The 26,399-nt window shown below is 52.9% G+C and overlaps 1 protein-coding gene across 1 annotated transcript; it reads right to left on the reverse strand.

Annotated features, from left to right (window-relative positions):
- Positions 1-396: 396 nt before the first annotated feature.
- On the reverse strand, positions 397-24,483 carry SEMA7A (semaphorin 7A (John Milton Hagen blood group)). Its single transcript, XM_027698049.1, has 14 exons — positions 24,305-24,483; positions 9,974-10,107; positions 9,130-9,180; positions 8,794-8,889; positions 8,594-8,678; positions 7,919-8,029; positions 6,611-6,750; positions 6,047-6,225; positions 5,751-5,859; positions 5,109-5,307; positions 4,035-4,150; positions 3,221-3,372; positions 2,688-2,755; positions 397-2,247 (listed from the first exon to the last, which is right to left on the reverse strand). Exons 1-14 carry the CDS (start codon positions 24,414-24,416, stop codon positions 1,901-1,903), a joined length of 1,899 nt encoding a protein of 632 aa, XP_027553850.1. The 5' UTR covers positions 24,417-24,483; the 3' UTR covers positions 397-1,900.
- Between the last annotated feature and the right edge of the window lie 1,916 nt (positions 24,484-26,399).

Here is a 26,399-nt window from a genome sequence, read left to right on the forward strand (position 1 = left end):
TCTGCTTCCCTCCAGCCCAAGCCTGGCCTTTTTCCCCCTGTAATAAGCTCATTTTTCCCCAAAACCAGCTAAAAAGCAGGAACATCAGAAGCAGAAGGTGATGGGACGGTTACACACCCATCAGGACCACCACTATTTCCATTCCTCATTTTCCATGGGTGCTGCTCACACCCCCTTTTGGATTTTCCAGTGGGAATTTGCCCAACTTCTCACTCCAGAAGGTATCAGCCTGAAGCAGAAGCAGCAAACCCAGGGCTGGTTTGGGGCTACTGCTGGTGGGACATGGAAAAAGGCATGGGGACCCCTCAGTCATGGGGAAGGGGGGGTAGAGGAGACCCTGGTCACCATTGTAGCAGCATCCCTCAAGTCCTGGTGAGAAACACAGCGCTCGCCTGCTCTTTTCCATTCTTTATTCCAACCATCCACTTTGGTTACAGTTCTGAAAGATTTTTTTGGTAGCTGTTGTGGTGTTTTTTCCAACTCCTCTAATCTGAACCCACCTTCGGCAATATTATAAAACTCTACAAGTACAGTAACGACCAGTTAACAATAAATAGGTATTTGTTAGTTCACGAAGTTAAAGTGCTTTGAGAAGGGATGTAAGAAGCTCTATCCTAGATTCCAGGGGGAGAATACCTTGGAAATGTAGTGCAGTAGGAAGCTCTGGCCCGTTGTCCGTAGTCTGTGGTCACGAGAGGCACGTGGCACCTCCCCCTTGCCCAAAAGACTCCCCGGGCACTCCTGAGTGAGCAGGCACGAAGCAGGAGCTGTGCTGCTGCGACAGGTTATTGGAAGCATAAGACAGGATGCCCTCACCCTTACACAGCCCGAGGCTGGGGTGTTTCAGACTGGGAAAGGTTTGGACAAGGTGTGGGATCACCCTCTGCAGGGAGAGAATCCCGTTTTTCACAGTTTAGTCTTGCTCGGAGACCTCAAAGCCCAAGGGAAGCAAACTCTGGGCCCCCCGTGTCCCCTCGCTGGGGGAAGGGAAGCAGAGCTGCTCTGGGCGGTGGGGACAGGCACAGCCCCCCGAGCCCGGCGGTGTCGCCCTGAGATCCGCAGCCTTTTTCCCTGAGGAAGCCCGGTCCCTCTCCTGGAGGAGTGGTGTGGGGAGCAGGGGTTGCCTGCTGCCCACAGATAAATGCCCTTAGCTGCCTGCAGAGGATTTGTGCGTTTCAAACGTCTTCCCAGGGCCTCCCAGTTTGGTTTGGGCTCTGCTTCCACCTTCCCTTCCAGTGCCCTTCCATCTGTCCTTCCCCACACCCCAAATCTAGTCATTTTCCAAGCCTTTTCCATGCAAACTCGTAACTTTGTACCTGCACTTGCAGGTTTCCAGTGCTAATTCCCGATCTCCCTCCCACATCAAAGCCAGCTGCAAACAAAAAATAATAAACCAAAACCCAAAACCCTTCCAGAGCCCAATTCTCCAGACCAGAAGGGGACTCACAAGTGGCACTGCTTGCCGACCCAAACATTAGCCACTAAAAACTTGGAGGTGTCACTCCCCACTCAGATCAACCAGTTCAGAAGGCCGAGGGCTGGCTCCTCCTCTTCATCACATGCACGTTCCTAAAGTGAGGAGTGGCCGTGCCCTGAGGATCAGTGCATGCACGTCGGCAGAAGTCCCCTGAACAGCATAACAGAGCTGCCAGGGAGAGGCTGTCACTGGTACAGCGAATGTCCCCCACGTGTCCCCAACCCCTGCTCCACCTGGCCCTGCAGTCACATCCTCCCCACCAAGGCTCTTCCACCGAGGCCAAAAATGGAAAAGGTGCTGCCCAGAACCCCTTTGGGGACAATCAAAGATTAATGTCCAAGGAGCGCCTAAGAAAACAGGGATCTCGCTTCAGGAGCGGACAGCAAGTGCAGGAAGAGCAGGACGGTGGGAACACCGTTGTGTTCAGTGGAAGAGCTCCACCAAAGCCACCATCAGGAGCAGCTGCAGCCACGAGCCAAAGGGCATGGTGGCCTGGCCCCTCTGGAACAGGAACCGGAGCTGGTTGACCAGGCGCTCCTTCACCAGCGCCTGCTTGAAGCCGTCCTCCTCCGAGACACAGACGTAGTGGCCGTAGTGGCCGTGGCTGACGTTCTGGATGAAGTGGAAGCAATCCTGCTGAGGGTGGGTGGTGTTGCAGGTCTTGATGAGGCTGTTGTTGTGATACCAGTTGTAGGTGGCATAGTGGGACTCGATGGAGCAGTTGAGGTAATAGCGGGAGAAAGGGACAACTGCGATGTTCTGGTAGTCGTCTGCAGGAAGACACGGAGAAGGAGGGGTTGAGGCAGGATTGTCCAGGAACCAGAGATTCCCCCAAGAGCACCTAGGGAAGACCACCTGGGTCGATGAGGACATGCCCATGGCAGGAGGGGTAGAACTGGATGACCTTTAAGGTCCCTTTCAACCCAAACCATTCCATGATTCTGTGTTACACAGCCATTTAACAACAATGGCCCCTGTCCGGTGAAGCCCACAGGACTTTTCTCCCAGGAAGCAAAGCTTAATCCCTCTCACCTAGCTCAGAAATACACTGTCTCCACTAACTCCAACCTGGTGTCTTGATTTCACTCCCAGTTCCCCAGCAATAAGTAGTAAAACCTTGCACAACCCATCCAAAGACTGGAGAATCAGCCACCTTGCCCCAGCCACCACTGGGGACATTGTCCTATGGCTCAAAAAAACCTTTACATACCTTCCTTAGTAGCCCCATTTTGGCAGTTTCCTTGCCACACATCCAAGTTCAGGTTCTGAAGCACATCCCTAGCAGATGGGAATGGGAATAAGCATTAACAGAACATCAGGGAAGCGGCATTTCAGGGATAGGAAAGGAATCACCCATATGAGATAGAAGGAAGTTTATTACCCAGTATTATTGAGAAAACATCCTCCCCCCCCCATTCCCAATTAGGAGTTTGCTGATGGCAAATGTGAGACCCAGCAGCAAAAAGATGGAGAAGGTGCTGCCCAGGACCCCTCTGGGGACAGCCAGAGGGTTGGGGTTGGGTGCTCAAAACGCCCTCAAGGGAGGGATGGATCCCTGCAGAGAGATCCCAGACTTTTTGGGACAGCACTGACATCCACACTTCCCTGCCTGGAGATGATGGGCTCATCTCTCTCTGTGACAGGAAGATGGCCTCAAAACCACGCATGGCCGTGGTCTGGAACAGGAATACCGAGGCCCTGGGTGTTTCTCCCACGGAAGCAGCGGGTGCAGGCACCACGTACCGGTTCAGGGACACGGACTGGCAGGAGCCATTGGCCCAGCCGCAGTAGGGGTCCCTGGCCAGCAGGCAGCTGTGGCAGTTGTTGCGATACGCCCTGCACATGTCCATGGGGATCTCCAGGACTTTGCTCGTGGAGCCGACATACAGCATGGCCTGCGGGAGGAAAGCAGAGGGGATGGATGATCATCCCGGCACCGTGTCCCAGTGCCACCTGGTGAATGTCTTCAAAAGGATGTGGAGCTGCTGGAGTGAGTCCAGAGGAGGCCACGGAGCTGCTCCAAGGGCTGGAGCCCCTCTGCTCTGGAGCCAGGCTGGGAGAGCTGGGGCTATTGACCGGAGAAGGCTCCAGGGAGACCTTAGAGACCCTTCCAGTGCCTAAAGGGGCTCCAAGAGAGATGGAGAGGGACCTGGGACAAGGGATGGAGGGACAAGACAAGGGAATGGCTTCCCACTGACACAGGGCAGGGTTAGATGGGATATTGAGATGAAAATTCTTCCCTGTGAGGGTGGTGAGGCCCTGGCACAGGTTATCCAGAGAAGCTGTGGCTGCCCCATCCCTGGAAGTGTTCAAGGCCAGGTTGGCCAGGGCTTGGAGCAACCTGGGCTAGTGGAAGGTGTTCCTGACTATGGCAGGTGGGTGGAACCGGATGAGCTTTAAGGTCCCTTCCAACCCAAACCATCCTGTGATTCCATGATTCTACTTCCAGACCCAGGGGCTGGCAGTAATGCATCCATCCCTGCCTTCCCTGCTGCCTGATTTTAAAGTTACAGCACAACCTGCTGTTTTCCTTCCCACAGAACAAGCAGAGACCCACCCTCTTGTGATCCAGGATCATGGACTGGATCGGGTCCTTGTTCGGAAAGACCTGGAGCTCCATGATATTCTGCACCCCATCTGGCAGCTCCACAACCTTGTGGATGGATCCTTTGTCTGGGGAGAAAGAGGGGAGAGCCCTGATGAGACATCCTGAGAGTGGAAGAGATGATGCCAAGAGATTTCAACAGCCTGACTGGATTCCTGACACCAGCCACCCAGAGAGAACGGGAACTTTCCCAAAAGCAGTGTCCTGAGGGAACAGGGCTCAGGAATCCTTGTTGTTCATCCTCTTGCATGGTTTCCCCTTCCCAAATAGTCTTCCCTTCATCCCACCATCAACCAGAGAGAGGTGGAAGATGTGATCCTAGCTCATGCAGGGATCAGGACTCCCCAGGTGTCTCTGTACCCATTCCAGAGAGGGTGGGCATTGCCATGCCAAGCCCTGCATGTGGGATCAAGCTTCCCAGTGGGACTCTGCAAGGCGTTAGCTGCATTTAAACTCAGGCTTTTGGAAAATAAGACCAATCAGAGCATGCGAGGGCCCTAATCCAACCCAGGCCACCCACTGAGAGTTTTTTAATCATAGATTAGGAATAATAAAAAAGTCCCTCCACAAGTGCCAGTGAACAGATTCCAGCACAGAGCAGAGAAAGGGATGAGCACAGCTCAGGCAGGTAAAGCAGCCAGGACAGGGAAGCACTGGGAAATGATGGAGCAGGTCCTTTTGGAAAGGATTTCTGCTTGTAAAGCCACACCTGGGGAGAGCTGTGCTACCCCTCTCTTGCCTTAAAAACACTGGCCCTGAGACCTCCCACAGGTTGAGGCTCAACAGGGTAAATCCCACATGCTTGGGATTCTGTTTTGATTCCGGCTTTGCCTACGCAGCCAAATTGGAAGTATTTAGTAGTACTTGGGACTTGGCAGCTCTTTTCCGCTTGACAAACATATGCCAAGCTGGGAACACAGCCCCTTGTTCGCTCTGCAGTGAGGGTCTCGTCTGCTTCCCCTGGGCTCCCTACCCTCGAGGGGAAAGCTAATTCCAGGGATCTCTGCAGGGAGCGGTTCCCAGTACCTGTTGCCAGATAAAGCACATTGTAGCGGTGTCCGTCAGCCGCAGAGACCTCGTGCACCCCGATCTTCTGGTAGCGGTGCTTGTTGTGGAATAAGGGGCTCTTGGTGGGGGAGAGGGGCTCCACCCGGTCCTCCACCTCGGGGTGGCTGTCGGCGATCTTGAAGGTCTCACTGGGGGTGTGCTGTCCCGAGGGAACACACTGCAGCAGGAGGGCACAAAAGCCACTGTCAGAGCCAGACAGGTGCCTGGGGATGAGGGTGGAGGGCAGGAGAGCTTGGCAGGGGAACAGCATGGACACCTCAGCCCAGAAGAGATGCCCAGGCGTGGTGCACAGCCCTGCACTGGGGGCAAACACAGACCTTGGGGGTGCTGCAATTGTGCTTGTGCCAGGTGCATGTAAGAGCCTGTCTCCCCATGCTTTCTGTGAAGGCATTGGACCTTCTCCGGCCTCCTTTTTTTTCCAGCAACAAGGTTCAGCTCCTTCCCCCAGTGCCTACAACCACCCTCTCTGCCCAGGTCTCACCCGGCTGCTCCGTGTCCCCTCACCTGCTCCAGGTACCCTGAGAACTGCAGTGGGACTGCAGGGATTAGTTCTCCTGGCCTTGGGACCCCTCTCCACTTCACGGGGAGCAGCTCACTCACCTGCCCAGGTTTGATCTCCGGGTTGGGACCGTTATAGCCTTTGAGTTTAGATGTCCGGAACACGTTGTCGATGTCCCCAAAGGAATAGACACAGACAGCAGAGCTTCCCCTGAGGGCAGCGAGACAAAGAGGGGGTCAGGGAGATGCTGGTCACCACCCCTACAGCTGGGACACAGCTGTGTTCATCACCACATCCACTCCGTCTGTTTCCCAGAGACACTAAAGGGCTGGAAGGAAGGATGCCCTTTGGCCCATGGGACAGGGCATCCCCCTCCTTGTTTTGCAGAGACCCTCACCAGGTGTTTGTGAAGAGCCCATAGACTTTGGAGAGCCGCCAGTCGCTCGCGGGGACAAAGAAGACATCCTGCAACCAGTTGAAGTTGCCCTTTGTGACTGGGTCAACACAAATCAAGCTGGCCTTCAGGAAGGTAGTCCACTTGGAAGCAGAGAGGGAACTGGTTCCTCCTTTATCTTCCTGGGGGAGAGGGAAAGCAGGGAGTCAGGGTTTGGCAGAGAACACCACAAAGTCCCCAGCTTGGGAGGGATAAGCCCCCCAACATCTTGGATGGATAACTGAGGGATGCTCCAGAGGTATGTCTGATGCTGGTTACAGCAACAATCGTGTTCCTCTAACATCCCAGCAAGACAGGGCAGGTATTTCTCTTCCCTACAAGCAAGATGGGAGCCAGAGGAGGGGAAGGCCAAAGGACGTGGCTGTACCCCACACAAACTCTGTGGCAGAGGAGACGTTTGAGGCAGAGGGGCCAAATGAAGCGTGGATAACCCCAGGTGAGCCACCATGTCCATTTGTCACCCCTGGAGCACTCCTGCCTCCCCACCACACATGGTTCCCGTGGTACCTTACACAGCTGGGCCACGCGGGAGATGTTTCTGGGGGCCTCAGGACTCTTATCCGGGTTGTCTTCACGGAAGAAGTAATAAATCTTGTCCTGGTGAGGCTCTTCGTGCCTTAACACGGTGGCTTTGACAAACTGAGGGTCTGAAAAGGGAAGTGAGCCATCAGAAAACCGTGGCTTGAGCACACAGACTTCATCTGAAAAGCCACTGATGGGGACAAAGCAGCATGTTCTGCAGCCAACCACCCACCTGCAGCCGAGGGAGGGAATGGAACACATCTGTGCTCCAGGGAAAGGACAGGTCTGAGACCATCTGCTGTGCCTGACCTGTGCATTGCACCAACTGTGCTTCACCTGACACCTTCCCAGTGGCTCCCCTTCCTCTCCCTCCTGCCCAACATCCCAGACTCATTCCCTTGAGGGCCAAATCCACAGAACCTGGTGAAGCCTTGGCTGTTTAGCAGCAAAGGAAACCCGTCTCCCTTCTTGCTCAGGGAGGTGTTATTGGGGAGAAAGGATCCCTCAGCGCTGTTTGTGTTTGGAAAACCCAGTGATGCTGTTCCTATTAATACACCTCTACCATGATGGGCATCCCCGGCAGCATCAGGTCCCTCTGGGCATCGTTAGCTGCTGCTCCCATGGCAGGGAGCTCTGTGTCAGCACGGGATCAGCCTGGCAGCTCTGGGGCTCCCAGGTTTGGTTTGGCTTCCCCCTCCATGCACAAGTTCTGTTTTATTCTGTTGTCATCTTGATTTAATTTTTCATTTTGCCAGAGGTTCGATAGTCTCCCATTTCCTGGTGTCGATGGGGAGACAACATAACAAACTCATGGAAATGGAGGAGGGTCCTTACCCTCTACCCCCACTCTGTCCCCTGCTTAACCCAACGTGAATCTGCCTCAGGGTCTCACCCTGGGCAGGGGTTTTGGAAAGAGTCACTGCCCGGAGTGGAAGTTGTTCTTCCCGTTTCCACCACCGCAGGGCAGCTGATGGGCACTTTTACACAACCCTATTTCCTCCTATCTGAGAAGGGACTTGCCACCCTCATTTCCCCATTACCCTGAGGAACAGGAACTCACTTATCAGGTGTTTTGTGACAGAAGCAAAGAGGTGAAATTCCCTCAGCTGGCACTGAGGGGACCAGATCAGCCCTCCCTGCAACTTCAGGGGTGACTGAAGACCCCAAAGAACAAGCCCTGGAGCTCCACTCCAGCTGGGCAGAGAGGATGTCCCCCTCCAAGCTGTGGTCTGACAGAGTCCAACTTATCAACCTGGTGGGCTTCCACACCTTGGGAATCTCCCCCACACTCACTCTGCATCACTGTGTCGCTTGTGTAGAGCTCTCCACCCCCTCTCACTCGACGGAAACGAGGGATCTTGCCATTCTGCTGGCTCTTCTTGATGGTGGAGTAGATGTCATCACCTGCGGGATAGGAAGGCTCATTTGCAGCAGGATGTTTCCAGAGGGGACAAGAAGGATTTGTAAGAAGAGAGGAAAAGAATGAAACAAGAACTTTTGGGCACATGAACTCACAGAGATGGTGGACACAGGTCAAGAAACTCAGTCTTCACTGCTTAGGACTGAGCAGGTCTGGCAGGACTCCTTAAAGAGTGGCAGGGACAGATTCTTGGGAAGGATCCCCTTTCCAGGTCCAGAGCAGTGGGATTATTGCAGGATTTTCCTTCTAAGGACCCTTCCAACCCAGACCATTCTATGATCCTGTGATTCCCCACTGTTCTCATTGCATTTGACCCTCCCACACAGACACTCGATCCCATGCCCTGGATGGAAAAAAACAACCTTGTGCCATGCTCTGTCCTAAAAGGATGTGCATTTCCATGAGGCAAAAGCAAGAAGCGCTAAGGCCAACTAGAGCAGGGGACAAAGGCCTTGGAGCAGCCTCAGGGGCCCCTTTTTGTCACAGAAAGCCTTTTGTGCACAGCATGACAACTGAAAAATAGGAAAATATGAAAATATCAGACTTACCATCAACGACGACGAGGGTGTTGGAGTCAGGGGTGAAAGGAGCAATTCCTCTCCCATCCCACGATGAGCTCTCCTTCCTCTGCGTCTGGAGAAGGATGGAAATGGACCTAAGTGGGATCAGGTGCCTACATCCACCCCTGGGGCAAGAGGAAAGTGGTTTTCCTTGCCTGGCACAGCTCAAATGAGGGAAGGACTCATACCAGGTTCCAGCAGGTGGGAGCGCAGGCACCGGTCCCACACACCAACATCCCGTCTCCGTACTTCTCCACTAGTGTGAGGTAATTCTTATTGTCCTCCTGCAAGAGAAGGGAGAGGAGCATGAGCAGCTGTGAACAGCAGGGCAAAGCCCCCAGAACTAACAAACACACTGCTAGATGGCTTCCCAGCTTTTTCATGCATCTTACAGCTAGAGGAGGAGGAGGTCCTCACTCAGAGAGAGCACATGAGGAGCACACACAGCTCCTTCCCCAGCAGTCCTTCAACCCAAGTCCTTCAACCCTCACCCATCCAGCAGTTCTGCCACAGGTAGGACCTACCAAACTCCCAGACATCATGCACAGTCCCTCATTTTTCACTGAGAAGTCTTCCTAGGATAAAAGAGAGAGAAAAATGCTATTAATTCCTTCCCTCTAAAGGCCAACCCACATGGGCTCAGCCCCATGCACTACAAGAAGGTCATTAAACACTGCACTGTGTCCCTTTTCCCTACCCTTGGCATTTGAAAACCCCCAGGAAGGCTGGGTTGGGTCCCTCAGGCCCTCGAGGTGATGAGGAGAAGTGGGGATGCAGGGCTAAAGTGGCAGGAATGACTGAGCTGCTTCCCAGATGATCTGGGAAGAGGATTTGCCACTGTGGGGAAAAGGCGTTCAATAGTGGCTGGTGCAGACATGAACCACGGTGTTCTGGGAACACGAAAGGAAAAGAGAAAGACAAGAAGGGGTCAGAAGAAAGCCAATGGGGGTTTTCCTGCTCTATTAACTCAGTGCCCAGCTCAGAGCTTCCTGCTTTTGAGAAAAGGCAGCCTGGACTCCGACAATTGAAAAGAATGGGAACGTCCCCAGTGACGCCAGTCTAAGCACCACTTCTCATACTAAAGAAACAGTTCTTTACTGAAAAAATCCTTCCTGTGGGGCAGTAAAGACCTCAGAAGAATCACATCCAGGGAAGAACCCACCAATGGGTAGCATAGGAGACTTTCCCATTGCTCCAGCTATTCCTTACACTGATATTGTGGCTTCCTGGTTGGATCAGGCAGGCTGGGCAGAGACCAGGCTCTTCCAGGCCTGACTTTATAGAGTACCTGGAGTTTGGGCTGTGAGACAGATGCTGGACACTTTTTATAGGGCTCTGGGGCCCAATGTGTTAGCAGAACATTCTTACCGTGTAGTTCTCAGAGGTTGCAAAGTCGTAGTAGTAAAGCTTCCCCTCTCCCCCGATGTAGATGGATGAGCTGTTTTCCTCATGGTAGAAGACTGGGTACTTCTCACTCCTGGGAAATACATATTCCTTTGCACCTAGGAACAGTACACTCATCAGGGAAACCACTGCAGAGAGCACACATGGCCAGCTCGGCTGATCCACTCCCTTCCCGTGCCCTTGGAGTGATGAGAAAAACATGGACACAGGGCTGGAGGCCCTCTGGGATGGCTGGCCCAGAGCCAGGCAGGCAGGGAAAGGCAGCTCCCAGGCTCAGAGTGGAGCTATTGTCCCTTGGGCCCCAGGGGACAGGAGAGCTCCACATAGGAGTGACCCCACCTGGCCTGTGATGGAGGAATAGGAAGGGGAATTGCTGGAGGAGCTGTGGTAGGAGAGTGGGAGCTCAAAGAGACTCAGACCTGGCTCTGCAGCAGCCAGGTAAGCACTGCCTTCCACTGTCCGAGTGCCTCCTGCCTCCCAGCTTTGGGATGAAGGGCTCCATCCCCTCTCTGACCACCACTCCAGGCATCTGCCTGATAGATTTGGCTTCTGCAGCCTCCTGCACTTTATCACCCCCCTCCCTGCCCTGTCAGCATCCTACTTCCCAGGAGGGTCAGACAGGGTTTGGAACTCCCCAGGCCAGAGCCCAGGTGTGGGAGGGGAAAGATGCACCTAAACGCCACAACTGATGGGCTTCACAAGAAGTGGCTGCAAGACCTTGGACATCACAACTGGTTGCTGAAGATGGGCGGCTTTCCGTGCCCAGCTGGAAGAAGAACTGCCTGTCCTCTCTTCTTTCCTTCCTCTTTCACATTCTGGCTTTTCCGGCTCCTCTTTCCTACAAGCATCCTCCCTTCCCCTCTGTCCAGCCCAGGTGCAGGAGGTTGGCCCTGCACTGCAGGTGTGATTCTCCTCCCCTGGGGCTTCTGCTGTCCCTCCTGCAGCCTTTTCTGGGGAGGTGCAGCCACATCTGGGCCCCTTTTAGTGGGTGTGCCAGGGCCCAGACTGCCACAGTGGGCAGCTATGACACCAGAGGGATTGCTCCTCCAAGGGGGAAAAGGCTCCAAGGATCAGGATGAACCTCTGCTTAGGAACTCTATTTTCATCATTCCCTCTTCTCCCTTTTCCAGAGAAGGGGCCCCTCTCCTGGCAAGTGCTGCCGCTCCCAGCACACAGACAAAGGCTGGGGCTGCCTCGGGAGTGGGCGGCCTGCACAGACAGGCAATTAATCAGTGGCACGTGTCCCTCTATTTATAGGGGTTGTCACTTGGCAGGACAGGGAAAGGCCAATCTTTGCCCAGTCCAACACTCCCCTTTGCCCGGAGCAAGCAGCGCAGGGGGCCCGTGGCCAAGGCTCTGCAGAGCCAAAAAGGGAAAGAGACTTAATAGAGGTCGCTGGGACTGCTGAATTCCTGCTTGACTTGTGGGTTTATTCTCCACTTTGCTCCCTGGTTGCACCTTCTCCAGGTCTCTAATCCCTGCAGGGTTAAACGAGCAATGCTTTCCCATCAGGGCTTGGGTAACCTGCCAAAAACCCACAGGTCCTGTTTTGCAAGGGCATTTCAACTGCAAAGAGAGGGCGGAGATGTGCCTTGGACAGAAACTATATGCAACACCTCTGTGTGCCCTTCCCCTGCTCCATGGGATGGAGCCCACTGGGACCCTCAGCCAGGTAAGCCCAGCTGGATGATGGTCCCTGCTTGCCCCGTATCCCCTCATCAGCCTTCCTGTGCCTCTGCTCTGCTCAAGGACTCAGAGAAACTCCTGAGCATGTGCTGTGCCTTGTGGAGAAGCTGGCATGGAGTCTTTCAGAGTGATTCTGCAACTCATCTGCCCTCCAAGTGGGAAGCCAGCCAGGCCTGCCATCAGCCACAGACTCAGTCTAAGCTTGCCTAGGAGGGGACTAATCCCCTTTACACCTTCTCCCTTCCCAGAAGTCCTCAAAAACCCCACTCTTGGCCCAATCTGTGGAGGCCAGGCACACAGGAACCCCTAAAGCCCTTTTACCCCATCGCCAACACGCTGCAAGCAGGTCTGGCCCGACTGCAGCAAATTTTACTCTTGTTTTCAAACCTCCAGCCCCTAAATTTGCTGCTCATCCAGACAAACATACATCTGCAGCCATTCCCCGCTCCTCCTCCTCCTCACACTTTTTACACACTTCAGCCCTGTGCTTCCACTACCTTTGGGTTCCTTTGGAGGCTTTTTCCAACACTGCCTCAGCTCAGCGAGCTGTGCCAACCTGCAAGGACACACTCCTCTCCAAAGAGCTGAAAACAAACAAGCCCTAAACAATAATTTGGTCGGCACCAACGTGTTATTTATCCTGCAGCTCCCCAGGGACTGCTCTGAATCACTAAGCTGAGAGTAAACAGCTCTGCTAGCCAGGGCCCACAAGTGTGGTTGTGGTTCCAGCACTGATTTAACTGGATTTGGAAGGGAGCCTTTAAGGGGGCTTCCAGGAGTGGATGCTGGGATCCCTCTACCTCTGTGGCAGACCTGCACAGCTCAGATTATAGAAGCTGTTTGATCCCTTGTCTTTGCTTCTCCTCTGGCAGGATGGGGGGAGAAATCCTGCACCCCTGTGTCATTACATGGGGGTATAAATGGCTTCCAGAGCTGGGAATGATGAGGCAAAGGGTATCTAATGGCCCACACTATCACAGAATCATGGAATCATAGAATGGTTTGGGTTGGAAGGAGCCTTAAAGATCATCTAGCTCCAAACTCCTGCCACGCGCAGGGACACCTTCCACTCGACCAGGTTGCTCAGAACTCCATCCAGTCTGGCCTTGAACACCTCCAGGGATGGGGCAATGTCCTGCTATGTTCCCAATGGGACATGCTTTTCCCTGCAATGCCAAAGCTGCTTTAGACACTGTGAAGAAAGGCTCTTCCCCTTGGAAGGGGGAAGGCATGACCCTGCCATCACCCTCCCTCCAAAATCCGAGTCCGGAGCTCCAGAAGACACAGGGCTCATTTCCAGAGCCTCGCTAACTCTGCCAAGTCCCTTTGCCCGAGTGCTTTTGCCTGGCATTTACTGCCAACCTCATGGATAGCACACAGATCAATGGCACCATTGTGCATTGAAATGCTAACCCCAGTCCAGCGGGATGAATGGGAGAAAGAGCGGCTTTGTGCTGGGGAGAGCACCACACCAGAGGCAAGGAGAAGAATAATATTAAATGAGGGAGAAAGAAGGAGCCCGGTGCATCTCGGAAGGATGCCTGCAGGGTGAGGTAAGGGGGGAGGAAGGAAGTGAAGAGGGAGATGCTCTAGATGAGCTGAGGGCAGGGAGGCCCACCCTAAACACAGGACAATGCAGATGACAGACGGAGCAATCCTGCTTCCAATCTGACAGAGTGACACGGACACAGCTTTAGTGACACAGCAAATGGCTCTCTGGCTCCCTTTGGGTCCAGAAGCCCCTTCAGAAGGCACCAAGAGCCTGGTCCTTCCCAGCACCACAGCAAGGTTGGGCTCCCAGAGCATCCCAGAGCTTTGTGCTCCCACCTCCAGAACAGATGCCCAGCCAGAGAGGCAGCGTTGGCACGCAGCCTCATCGCAGGCAAACTCAACAAGACAGCTCCCATCCCGGCTGGAGGGCTGACTCAGCTATGGCTGTCCTTTTCCCCTTCACACTCCACCATTCCCGGTCTGGCAGCTGGCTCCGGCATCCCAGACACTCAGCTTAGTCACTGGCTTACAATGCTATCAGCACTGATAGTGGGTGAGCCATTGCGGGCCTGCAGGTGCTGGGGGAGGAAAAATGAAAGGGGAAGGAGGATGAGATAAGCACTTGCTGGTTTTGGGGAGCGGTGCTGATGGAGGGAAGAGGCAAATCCTTTACTTGCTGCCTATAAACCCCTTATTAAATGGGACCCACCCAGCATTATGAGGGAAAGCATACTCTGGGAAAGCAGAGTATGGGGTTTACCTGCTCCCTGGAACCACCTGCTGCCCACTGCAGCCCCTGTGCTGCCCTTACCCAAGCTGCCCCTGTTCTCCCAAACTCTCCGGCCGCTGCCACAGGACAGGGACACAGGGCTGGGCCACCACCAAATGGCAAATCAGGATTTACGCTGGTGCGGCGCCGCTGCAGTGAACGCAGCCAAGTCTTCTCCACGTTCCCGCCGCCCAGGCAGCGCACCCGGCAGCCCCGGGGATTCTCGCTGTAACACGTTGTAACGCCGTCAGTCATCGCGGCCACCTGCTCCGCTGCCGCGGGCCTGACAGCGAGCACGCTCCTGCTCACATCCCTTCCCTCTCCAACCATTTCCCAGGTTTTACGTATTCCTTCCTTTTTGAATAGCTGCGACAGATTTCGACCTCGATAACAGCATGACTCTGCGGCAATCCGGCTGGGATCGGCTCTGGCAGCAGAAGGAAAAGCTGCCTTTTCCGTGCTGACTCAAGGACTGGCAGTGTGGGGGTGTCCCTGGATCTCATTCCCACGCCTGTGCCCTCAGCTCCCAGCAATGCAGGGCTGGCTGTGAGTCAGGGCTGTGTGCTCCGGGCTGCTCCACATCATTCCGTCTTTGGGAAGACAGGAGCCGTCTCGATGCAATGACATCAATCCCTCCTTCACTCCCACTTCCCCGGCGCAGGCAGGATGTATGACAAGCATCCCAGCACAGGCAGATCAATCATTTTCCTGGGAATGTGATTCAGGTCCACTGCCTTAGTCACCCACTTTGGGGCCAGGACTCTCCATCCCAGCTCCAACATCACTCAGCAATGGCATTTTGGTTACAGTATTCCCTCAGGCAAGACCAGGAGGACAATCCCTGGATTTCCGACCTGCTTGGCCAGATACCAGCCCTACCATCTTCTCTAAGGAGAACGTGGAAAATCACAGCACCCATCCCAGAGGGATGGAGTCACCCCATGGGGCTGCCATAGATTCCCTCCATCCCTGGGAGCAGGACTGGACTGCACCACACCACTCCCATCCAGGAGCCACGTGCCATCTGCCTCCCCAGCTCCACCACGGATGCCAACAAGCACTTTTTTTTTTTTTAGATGATCTATAAATTCCCAAATTTAGACATTTCGGAAAGAGGAAATATATCTCCGGAGAGTTGCTGTGCTAGGTTTTTCTTCCATCATGACTTTGCCTGAAGGGAACAATGTGACACAAGAAAACCACAGTCAGGACCGGGACATGCTCCCCAGGGCCCTGCTCACCCATGAGTTTCCCTTTCCCATGGGATGGATGCCTTGAGCAGCCTGATGGGCTTCTGGGACCCGGCAGAGCCTGCAGCTACAGGGTTTTTTATAGGAACAATTTGACTCTAAATGAGACAACCCGAAAGGAACATTTTGGGGTGGTTGGCTCTGACCTGTCACAGAATAATTGAAGGGTTGTGAGCTGCAAGGTCTCCAACACGCCTTGTGAAAAGTGATACGTTTTTGTGGAGGGGTTTCTGAGAAGGGGGTGAAAAGGAAAGAAATGTGGGAAACCACTTCCTCCTCATTCATTGCACATGAAAAAAACCTGCTTGGTTGATCCCTCCTCTTCCCGTCTTCTGCCACCAGCATGCTGCTGAGGGATTGAGCTGCACTCCTGGCATTGGAGTCCTTGCTCCCTAAGGATCCCTGGAGCTGGGTCCTTACAGTCACTTCTCCGTGCTGGAGCAGGAGGGGTGCAGAAAGGCTAAAGGATCACCCTGTGGGGAACATCTCTCACTGTACAGGGCAGCCCCACACTGTTTCGGTTCAGCCTGTGCTCCAACAGAGTCATCTCTCAAAGGAAGTAAAATAAAGAGAGCAGAACCAATACCACCTGATTCCCTACAGATTTCTATCCCATATTCCTAAAAGCTTCCTCCAGGACCAAATATCATACTTGTCCCCCTTTCACTCCCTCCCTGTTCCCTTCCTGTTTAGCTTGGAGCAGACTGGGAGCATGGTGGCTGGCATAGCTCAGAAGGGGTTGGTGCCTGCCTTCCCCTTCCAGTCTCCCCTGCCTTCTTTTAAGGATGGTTGTAGGGACCCCCAAAACTCCTCTGTGCCTCAATTGGGGAGCGCAGCGGAAACTAGGCAGCCTGGTGCTAAAAATGTTTCTTGCTTAACTGAGACCAGACACATCCACGTGTTTCCTGCCCCTTCAAGCCCTCCGTGCCCTCCAAGGGACCGCACAGCTCCCTGCCACAGGAAGCCTCCCAGCTTCTGTCCATCCCACCACAAGAGCCAGAGGGCAGGATCTGGAGAGTGGATCAACAAATACTGTTGTGGGCATCAGTCCTCACCTACATATTCGAAAACCAACACAGCCCCTCCTCTCCCACCAGGGCAGGAAAGGGCACCAGCCAGGTATGGCAGCAACACTGTGGTCACTGCAGCTGCCTTTCCTTTGGCCAGGCATTCCCACAGATGCATCCCAAGAGCGTGCCCAGAGATGACAGAGCACATCAAATGGTTTTCCAAAGTGCTTTCTCATCAGCCCAGGGCAGGCAAAAGCCCTGACCGTAATTTTACCACACCCTCCATCCTGTAGGAAGGATGTAGCTCCCAAAAGCAGCAGAGCTGAGAGCAAGGGATTGGGCTGTGTGCTGCTTTCCTTCTATTTTCCACCTGTGACCAGATGGAAACTCCATCTCTTCACGCAGTGAACCAGTGAGCCCAGTACTGGGCAGCAGAGGCATCCCACAAGGGAGTGGAAAGGGATCAGGGGAACACAGCCCTGAACCTTTGGCTAAGGGTTCCATGAGCTTATGGAAAACCCAGACAAAAGAGGTGTGAAAGCATGGAGGGGAAAAATGTGGCTGTTCGTCAAACCCAGCCCGACTTGCCTTACACTTCAAGATCGCAGGAAGGCAGAGCAACGGGTTCAATCTGGTATTTCTCATCCTGTCTTGCCCCTGAGAGTTTGTTGATGAGCAGCGTTTAATCATTCGCCAAGAAACCTCATGTCATCCTTCCTCACACCCCTCCCTAACTGCTTCCGAGCACCCCTCCAAAGGGAAGGGCAAGGCCACAGACAGACCACCAACATCAACAGCCTCTCTACAGTGGGACTTTTCCATCCTTGGCCAACCTACATTCCCAGCAGCCTCCCATCTTGCCTCTTCTCTGGCTCCTTCCCATTCCTGCAGGCCCTGCCATCATGGGGTGTTTTTTGCTGCTGCCCTCAAGAGATCCCTACCATCAACAGCAAAATGCTCCGGAGCAGAGGAAACAATTCAGCCCACATTATCAGGGATATATCCTACAAAAGCTCTCAGCCTATGTGCAATCCAAATGCCTGGAAGGGCCACGCTTGCGAAGCACACTCTAACTAGACAAATATGCTTTTTTAGAGTTACACTCCAGAAGGCAAATATTCTGGCACATTAACAATTCCCACTCTATTTCTGGGAGTGCCTTGGCAGCAGGCAGCAGTATTCAATGTTGGGGTGAGCCGGGGCAGGAAGAAAGAGGGGGAGAAAAAAACCTTTTGGCTTCGTAATGCAGCTGCTGGGCATGGGCAGGATTGCTCAAAAGCTCTTCTGAGAGCAGCGCTGCCGATATTCCCTCTGCCAGAGGCCTCCAAGCCAGAGCCTGCAGGTCCCAAACACCCACTCAGCAAGCAGCAAAAGAGACCCCTAACCTGCAGCCGGGGAGGAACATGCCCTGGATTCAAAGCCTCTGCCTTCATCAGGGCTCTGGGAACACGGGCAGCACTGCAGGGCTCTGCTCACCCTGGGAAGGCTCAAACCAGAGTGCTCCACGCTCCAGGAAAGATGGATTTCTCCTTATTAAACACAAAATGACTACGTGACAGGCACGGCAGCATATTCCATGCATACTAACACACCACCACTATCTCCTGCATGCTCACCCCCCCCAAAATTATGCAGCACTGAAGCCTGTGCTGCTGCAAGATGAGTCCAGAGCCTTTGATGCCGCAGATGCAGCCTGTCATCCAGCAGGTACGTTATTCCCAACCAGCCCCGGAGCTGAGCTGCTCGCTGCACCCTATGGATTGCAGGTGCTAAATTTAGAGCCAGGTTTTGTTACTTTCCCAAAGCTGTTCTCTGTAATGACAGTCCTGAGCTGTGCCTGTTCCTGGCGGAAGCCGGGGAACAGGGGCCTGTGATTATGGAATTTTAATATACGGTCAGTGGAACAATGGCAGAACAACCACTGGATGTTGTGTCAACACAACAAAGGATGGTTTTAGCAGGATCTGAGAGTCCTCCCACTAGGAAGATCCAGGGATTGATTTACCATAAAAAGCCTTTCAGGACGAAAATTGCCCCGAGCAGCTCTATCAGCATCCACCAGCAAAACAACCTCACTTAATTGCCTTCCATCTCCCACTCTCCTGCAGCTGAGAAACCCTTCCCAAGCATGTGTCAACTCCTCCCAGCCCAGGAGAGGCCAGCCAGAGGTGGGCAGAGGGCAAGGGGATCTGTGATGTTCCCCATGGAGAAGAATGGTTTGGAATAGGCTGCCCAGGGAGGTGGTGGTTTCTCCATCCCTGGAGGTTTTTAAGATGAGACTGGATGTGACATCAGTGCCATGGTCTGGTAACCAAGGCGGGGTTGAATCAAGGGTTGGACTTGATGATCTTGGAGATCTTTCCCAATGCAGTTGATTCTATGATTCTAAGATCAGTGGCTCTGGAGTTACGGTTCCCTGTAGAAAACAGATGAGATGTGTGCAGCCAAGGAAGGGACTTCCTCACTGGACTGAGGAGGGCCCTGCCATGCTCTTTCCAGCTTCTACCTGCTGCTGGAGGCTTCTCACCCCGTAATGGTTATGAGGTGGGTCTCAGTCCCGCAGTCACTTGGGTTTGTGCCAGGACATGCCATGAAGCCCTTTCCAGCACCCCCTTTCTGCTCACTTGACCCCCCACCAGCAGAACACACGATATCCATTCTTCCCACATCCATCCTTGGCTGCAGCACAATATTACTCAGACTTGGAAAGCTTCGCAGTCAGGCGTTTGAAACCAGACACTGAGATCTGACTTCCCAAAACACCAAGATATGAGCAAACCCATGACGAGGGTTGCTGTGGGCAGCCCAAGGGCAGGTGTCTGGCTGGGACTTGCTCTGCATTCCTCAAGGAAAATCCTAGAACTCCTTAAACTTGCAGTGCCCTCTCCCTCCCACGACACACATATCCTCGATAAAGCAGAATGTTTATCACAAGTGGATAATTAGACTTGGATCAGAAGGGCACTGAGCCAGTCAATGGGCCTCAAACTGGGGAGTGGACAAGTTACAGACCCAGAGCTGTCATTAAGGGCAAGATTTATTACACAAGCCCTGTTACTCCAGGCTTACACTACTCTGGATTTATTAGAGCTGGTAGGAGACGCTTCCACATCCAGCTCCTGTGACAGTCTTACAGCATTCCCTGTCACACACAGCACCGGGTGGAGCTGGGATTGACAGGAAAAGAGTGTCCAACAGGAGGAACAAGTCCTATTCTGGGAGCGACCAGGAATAGCCACATGCCATCAGATGTAGCTGGCTGCAAAACAGACAATTTCTCCCTTCTAACTCACCTTCCAGTCCTTTTTCTGGATACAAGTTTCTTTTAAAAGCACCTTGTACTCAATACTTAGATTTAGTTTGTAGTCAAGTTTAGATTTAGTTTGTACTCAAATATTCAGGTTTAAACTTAGTTTGTCTTTTTAAGGCACCATGTCTGAGTACCTCAACTACAGAACACCTTCCCAGGCCAATTTTCAGCAATCCTGACCTCAAATCAGCCCTCGGGCTGGCACAGAGCTGGGCAGGAATTGACATCTGGCTCTCTTTTCCAGCCACAACTTCCATTAGTCCTCCCGTTCCTGTTGTTCTCGTGTCATGCTCTTGCAACAGGAGGCGGTTGTGATTCAGTCCGTTTGTTTGGTTTGTTTTTCTTCTTTTTCAATCTGCACAGAGCAAAATATATTTTTCAACCAACATTTTCTGCTCCCAGCATCACTCACCCTGTGAAAACAAGCCGTCTGCAGAAAATAGCGTTGCTGGGAAAGCAAGAAGCTTTCTCCTGGAAATGGTGAGAGCTTCATGTGAAACTGTCCTACAAAGATGTTTCACACTCGTGGGACCACAAGGAAATGGTGATGCTGTCACTGAGGAGGAAAAGCTGGTGCTAGCAGCAAAAATCCTCTGGTTTGCCACATCAGTATGAGTTCTGCCCTATCTCATAGAATCCCAAAATGGCTTGGGTTGAAAGGACCTTAAATATCATCTCATTCCACCTGCCCTGCCACGAGCAGGGTCACCTTCCACTAGAGCAGGCTGCTCCAATCCCCATCCAACCTGGCCTGGAACACTTCCAGGGATACAGCAGCCACAGCTTCTCTGGGTAACCTGTGCCAGTGTCTCACCACCCTCACAGGGAAGAATCTTTTCCCTAATATCCAATCTAAACCTACACTCCAGCAGTGGGAAGCTATTCCCCCCTGTCCCATCACTCTAGGCCCTTGTCCAAAGTCTAGCTGAACACAGCACCACCACATTGGTGGGCAGGGAGAGCTCCTAGAAGAGCTCCTGCAGCACTCAGAGTCCTGCTGACAGTTTTCCCAAGGCAAGGAGGCAGCCAAGCTTAGCAAAGCCCAGAAGTCATTACAGGCAGCACAGGCAAATTCCCGGAACTGCCACTCCAATGGCCTGCTGTGTCCCAGGGCAGGCTGGAAGCAGTCCACATGGTTGAGGCAGCCAAGGGTCAAGTGTATAGCCTTTCTTTCTTTTCCCAAAGGGACCTGCTTATCTCCTCAGAACCCGTTCCCTTCAACTTGCAGTCTCACCTGTTAATAAGATGGGAATAATTTAACAGCCAGACCCCCTCCTACCCCAAGGTGTCAATGAAACCACCAGAGAGGGACTGAGTTTGTGTTGGATCTACGCACGTGCGGGGAAACAGGGATAGAGCCCTCAGCATGGCAGCAGCTAAAAATGACTCTGTGCTGCAAAGGCCCCAGGCTACAGCAGCCTGAGCCAGCCCTCGGGCTCCTTGCCATCCTCAGTGTTCTCCCGATGCTCGGTGACTTTCCGGTCATGAGACAGCCAGCCTGGGATGTCACCCTCCCGCTCCACAGGGAGAGGCTGTATCCATCACCCGGCCAGCTCTGTCCAGCCCCGCCACACAGCGGGTTCCGTCGCTGCAGATGGATCAGCAGAGCAAACACGCTATCCGTGCTGACAAGCAAAAGCTCCGTGTGGGATGGGAAGGCACCTTTTGCAAAGCAAAGCCCAGCTGGTCAGCATTTAGCTGGAAAAATCCACGCAGGCAGGGGGAGGATGGAAATAAGAGGGATGATAAGAACATAGCGTGCAAGGTTGGAGCACTTGTTTCTGCACCAGCCCAGGCAGCTGAGGCTGAACTCACTCCCACACTGCAAGTCCCAGCAGATAAGGAACTCGGCATTTAGAATCTTCCTCCATTAGGACACAGGGAATGGCAACAGCCAGAAGATACCACGGCCCATCTGTGTGCTGGGCCAGCTGCAAATGGGAACAGAGGTAAAAGCCTTGCCAGTAAAAAGGTTCTTAAGCACTTGAGCTATGACCAGTGGTCTGCAGCTGACCTTTGCTTCAGGCATCTTCCCCCTAAGAGGAAGGAATCTTGCAGAGTCAGATATGCTGTGCAATAACTGCTTGCCCAGATGGACCCAGAGCTGGCCACCTGCACTGGCTGCTGGGAAGGCTCCAGGGGTCCCTCAGCCTGCTTTCCATGGAATCAGGCTGATCTTTGGGGAAAGCGTGCCCCTTCCTCACCTCCCACCACGCTGTGCTGCGGCATCAGGGACACAAAATAAGGCAGAACTGGGGCTGAAGCCTCAGAGTGGCTTTATAAGCCATGGAAAGGCAAAGCTGCAGAACACCATGCTCCAGCCACCCACCACCCTGGCCTGATGCCACCAGTCCAAGTCCCCAGGACTGTGGAATTATTTAAATACAAGAGCTCCAAGCACCAAGACAGGCTGACTCTGCTTCTTTGTCTCCAGGTCTGAGCTCAAGATTGTGCCACCTAAGCCTGGTTACATTTTTTCCCAGATTACTTCTTGCTGGGAACCCGGACAATACAGGACTGGGGGGCAAAACAGCAGAGTGGTTCAGAGGTACCTGCAGTGCAGGCAGGGCTCTCCCTGGGCCTGGCTGGTAAAGGTATGGTGCTGGTGAAGGAAGCAAGGCTGAGGGATAGAAAGACATCAGCAGCTTTGTCCAGTACCAATTTCCTCCTCTCCCCCTGCACAGCAGCCAGGGAGGAATCCCACACATGTGCTCTTCCCTCCCAGAGAGAGCCTGGTTCTGGTCAGTCCCAGAAATCACTGCCTTCACCTGCAGGGCTGTAGTGTGAGGAGGTGCCTTTGCTGAGGCTGCTGTACCTGATGCCTGTGCTGGGCTGTGGCGTGTAAGAAATTTAATTAGGTGAAGAGCTGCCAGCTCCTGCAGAGCCCAGGGCTGAGGCCAGCGCTGCACCACTGCAAATGCCGCACAACCATGCAAAGGTCCTGGAATACTGTGCTTCATCCAGCTCTCACCTCCAGGAATAGGGTGGTCAAGCTGAAAAATCAAGCCCTGCAACACCATCACACCCACAGTGAGGGACAAGCCTCTGTATGTGGCTGCAAAGAGCAGCAGCATGCTGTGCTGAGCTGCAGGTTTTTCTGAACATGCTGAGTTTTCACTGTGTCTCGAGCATTGGAGAAGTTCAAGAGGGCTCCTCCTGTCACCGACAGCATCCCCTTTGCCCCTGTCCCATTTCTTCACCCTACTCCAGATCCTCCTCCTCTTCTCCACCCTCCTCCTCCTCACCCACAGACCTACTTCTGAAGGGTAGAGGTTACTCCAAGGAAAATGCAATCTGTTAACTAGGACACAGGACTGAACGTGCCACCCTCCGATACCTCCCAGGCTGAAATCCCTCTTGGCCTGTGGCCCTGCTAAGCTCTCCAAAAAAATTAGAGAAACAGATAAGCACAGAAGACAGATAAGCTGACCTGATCCCCTTGCAGGGAAGTGCCGTAAGAGTAGCTGGTTTCAGTGCTTCCCAGTGACAGATTATGTTCAGAGCCACCCTGACACAGGTGCAGTGACAAATGACCACACTGTGTGCAGACAGGTGGGAATCAGCCACTTGATCCCTCTCTTCCCCCTCAGCACAGTTTCACTCCAGGACAGGCATTGCCAGCCCCACCAAACCCTGACAATTTAACTTTAACCCTTCTGCCCTAAGCAGGGCAGGGGAAATGTCGATGGGGCAACGTGTGACCCCATCCTCTGTTTGGTGTCCAACTCCATGCCTTCTGCCCCCTACCACTTCCACCCCTTTTTCACTTCATTTGCCAGCAGCCACCACAAATGACGCCATACTCAGAGCAACCTTTCCCTGCCCTCTGTGCCGGTGTCTCTCCCCTTTGTGCACCGAGGTGACAGGCAGAGGCCACCTCTGAGCCACGCACGCACCCCACCACCCTTCCCTCTGCTCCCAGCCCTTCATCCCAGCTCTTTCATCCCGAGGAAGGGCATATTAAATACCAGCAGAAGAATAACAGATGGCGCAGAACAAACCCGGGGAAATTGGTGTTCTCTGAAGTTGCCGGGGAATGGGGAGCACAGAGGAACTGTTGTACCGCAGAGCAGCGCGAGAGCCGCAGCCCGGCTAAACCCGCCGGCTCAGCCAAACCCCGGGGACAAGACGGGGTCTTTGTTCAAGCCTCCCTGGAGGGGATTCATCAAAAAGCTTGGAAAACACATGATAGAACCAGCTTCCACACACCAAGCTCGGGCTGTACTCTAAGCTTGCTGCCTGAAAACATTTCTTTGTTCGCTTTCTGCTAAGATCAGATCTGACCAAAGTCCTTACGTGCCGTTTACATATTTTCCCACAGACCAGGGACGTTTTGCAAATATTTACTCACAAAACTCATTTGCAGCAAACAGGGTAAGTAAATCAGTCCATTAACTATGCAAATACACGTCTCGATTTCCAGAGAACTGCAAGTTGGGGGAAATGGTTACTGTGTCTGTTTCAGAGCTTTTTGACAGCCCTTAATATACCCAGCTCGTAAAAAAATGCTTTTAAGAATATAAAAAAGGAAAGAATAGTCTAAAAATGCAATTAAAAGCAACCAAGCAAGTCAGAAACCCCTGCCTGAGACCACAGGCATTTTAAGTGATTTTACAGAAAGCCGAAAGTCTCCCTGAGGAAACAAAAGAAATAAAAATAGACCAACTCTGCTCAAAAGACAAGACCCAGGTATGAAACACACGGTGCAGGGAGTAGCTGAGAGCTGCAGGGACTGCTGCTGCATCCCAAGGTTGCAGCTGAGTGCAGCCCGGGACTTACCTTGCGGCGCTGTGATGATCCTGGGGTTCACCTTGGAGCGCCCCGCTGCCCACATGCCCAGCTGGCCGGCCCACAGGGCCACCAAGAGGGCAACAGGCGAGCTCCTGCCCATTTCTACTTACTCGGGAGCAGGGATCGTGAGCCTGTGAGCCTGACAGCTGCATCGCCTGCCTTATACAAAAGCCTGGTAGCATCCAGCCCAGCCAATGGCTGAGACGAGGGCGGGACTTGCCTAGGAACACTAAATTAAAAAAAGCCCAGTAACTCTACTCATTTAGCACCTTTCGGCACTTTGTCTCTGCAGGTTTTACCAGGGTTTTTTTAGGTCCTTTTCGGGTTTTTTTCCCCTCGTTTTGTAAGGGGAAGGTGGAGGTCTGATGGCTTTGTTCACCCTCAGGCGCCGGAGGAAAGCTGCAGCTGGCTCAGGGTTTGCAAACAACTTCCCACAGAGGCTTGGAAGGGGAATATTAAGGTTGAGACGAATGAAATAAGAATGAAAGTATGTCTAAAAATGGCAGACCAAGGGTGCAGAGACCGATAACAAAGGATGGCTGCTCCAGGGTTGTTTAAATAGAAGGACATGCCCATGACAGAGAGCCATGCTCGGATACGGAGGCAGACATGGAACAGGAGCCTATGCCTGCCATCAGGAAGATGAAGCAAGGCTGCAGCATATCTCGTGTGCCAGCCCTCTTCCTGCTGGTGCTCCACTGCAATAATAGCAAAGGACCACTCCTAGTAAAATAAAACACCACCCGAAAATCCACTCAGCTTCACAAGCTGACTACGCTGTCACACACTCCCTTGCCTGACCAGTCAAACTCACATGTGCCAGTGAGGGAGCGAATGACATCCCAGAGTGGATGTGGACAATCCACTTGGAGCTGGGATGAAGATGATCCTGAAGGTGATCTCTTCCCTAAGATCCTGCCCTTACTTTTGTGATGCAAATGTTCTCCGAGAGGATGGGATGCTGAGCGCACCCCACGTGGCACAACCTTTAGAAAGTCACTTTGCTTTTCCAAACCTCCCCACGGGGAGCCCGGGAAGGGCTGACAGTCTTTGTGCAGCACTGTGAGGTTTGTTAATGAGAAGACAGGGCATTCCATGCACGGAAAGCGAGGTCGGACGTGACCAGAATAGGAGAGCCCCACGGGGAACTCGCAAGGATGAGATGCAGCTGCGCTCTTTAAAGTTGAGATTGAAGCTCAGACCCAGCACTGCTCTGCTCTTGAAGGAGATGAAGAGTGGCAGGGCAAGGGGGAGGCATTTTGGAGGAAGCAAAAAAAAAATTAATGAGCCAGCTAATGGTGAATTTTAAGGACCCACAGGAATTTCCCACCAACTCTACGTGTGGGGAGGGTCATCTTTCTCTTTAATCACGTGTGTGCTTGGGTAATTACAGGGTGATAACACAGATCATTCCAGCTTTTCACTTCTGATCATGGTGATTCCCAGCCTTGAACCACTTTGTGCTCCTGCTCATCTTGAAACTGCCCATTCCCTCAGAGGCAGCTGTATTTCACTATTGCCCCATTGCTCCCCAAGGTGCCAGACCATGTTATCACTTGTTTTCTTGCAGAGAAGAAAGGTATTTTCTTCCTGAAAAACACTTTCTTCATGAAGACTCTTTCACACAATCAAAAGTAAAAAAGGACTGTCAGTTGTAAATCATCAGCCTAAGCCATACAACCCATGCAGGCTCCTTAATAAATGTGGGGACTAGAATTGCATCCACCCCAAATCTAGGCTGGGCTATGAGAGCTGCATATGTGATTATCTGTACTGCCTCTGATGACACGACGCAGCTGGTGGGCTGGAAAACTGGCTTTCAACTCCCACTCTTGACAAAGTTACCAACTGGAAACAGAAGGGTTCTGATCAGAGAGGAACAAGGAGAGTTGCTGCCTCATTATAACAGTAAATCATTTGTTTTTCCCTTTTCCTTGCCCCTAACTAACACAGCTGGGGACTCCGCGTGGTTTTAGCTTTTAGGTTGGGTATTTTTGTTCCACCTACAGCTAAATACATGTTCCTGTGGATAAAATTTAGCCTGAAACTCCCTCAGCACTTCAGAAGTGTTCATAGAATCACG

The sequence above is a fragment of the Neopelma chrysocephalum genome, unplaced genomic scaffold (genome assembly GCF_003984885.1).
Source record: "Neopelma chrysocephalum unplaced genomic scaffold, ASM398488v2 Primary Assembly neopelma1_124, whole genome shotgun sequence".
In the NCBI taxonomy this organism is placed as follows: Eukaryota; Metazoa; Chordata; class Aves; order Passeriformes; family Pipridae; genus Neopelma; species Neopelma chrysocephalum.

Excerpts from the sequence above, each read along its gene's own strand:
- SEMA7A (XM_027698049.1), bottom strand. The coding sequence starts at position 24,416 with ATGGGCAGGAGCTCGCCTGTTGCCCTCTTGGTGGCCCTGTGGGCCGGC. Across the intron at positions 5,308-5,750 it reads CGGAGATCAAACCTGGGCAG|TGTGTTCCCTCGGGACAGCA; the intron begins GTGAGTGAGCTG and ends CTCCTGCTGCAG. Across the intron at positions 4,151-5,108 it reads TGTGCTTTATCTGGCAACAG|ACAAAGGATCCATCCACAAG; the intron begins GTACTGGGAACC and ends CTTTCTCCCCAG.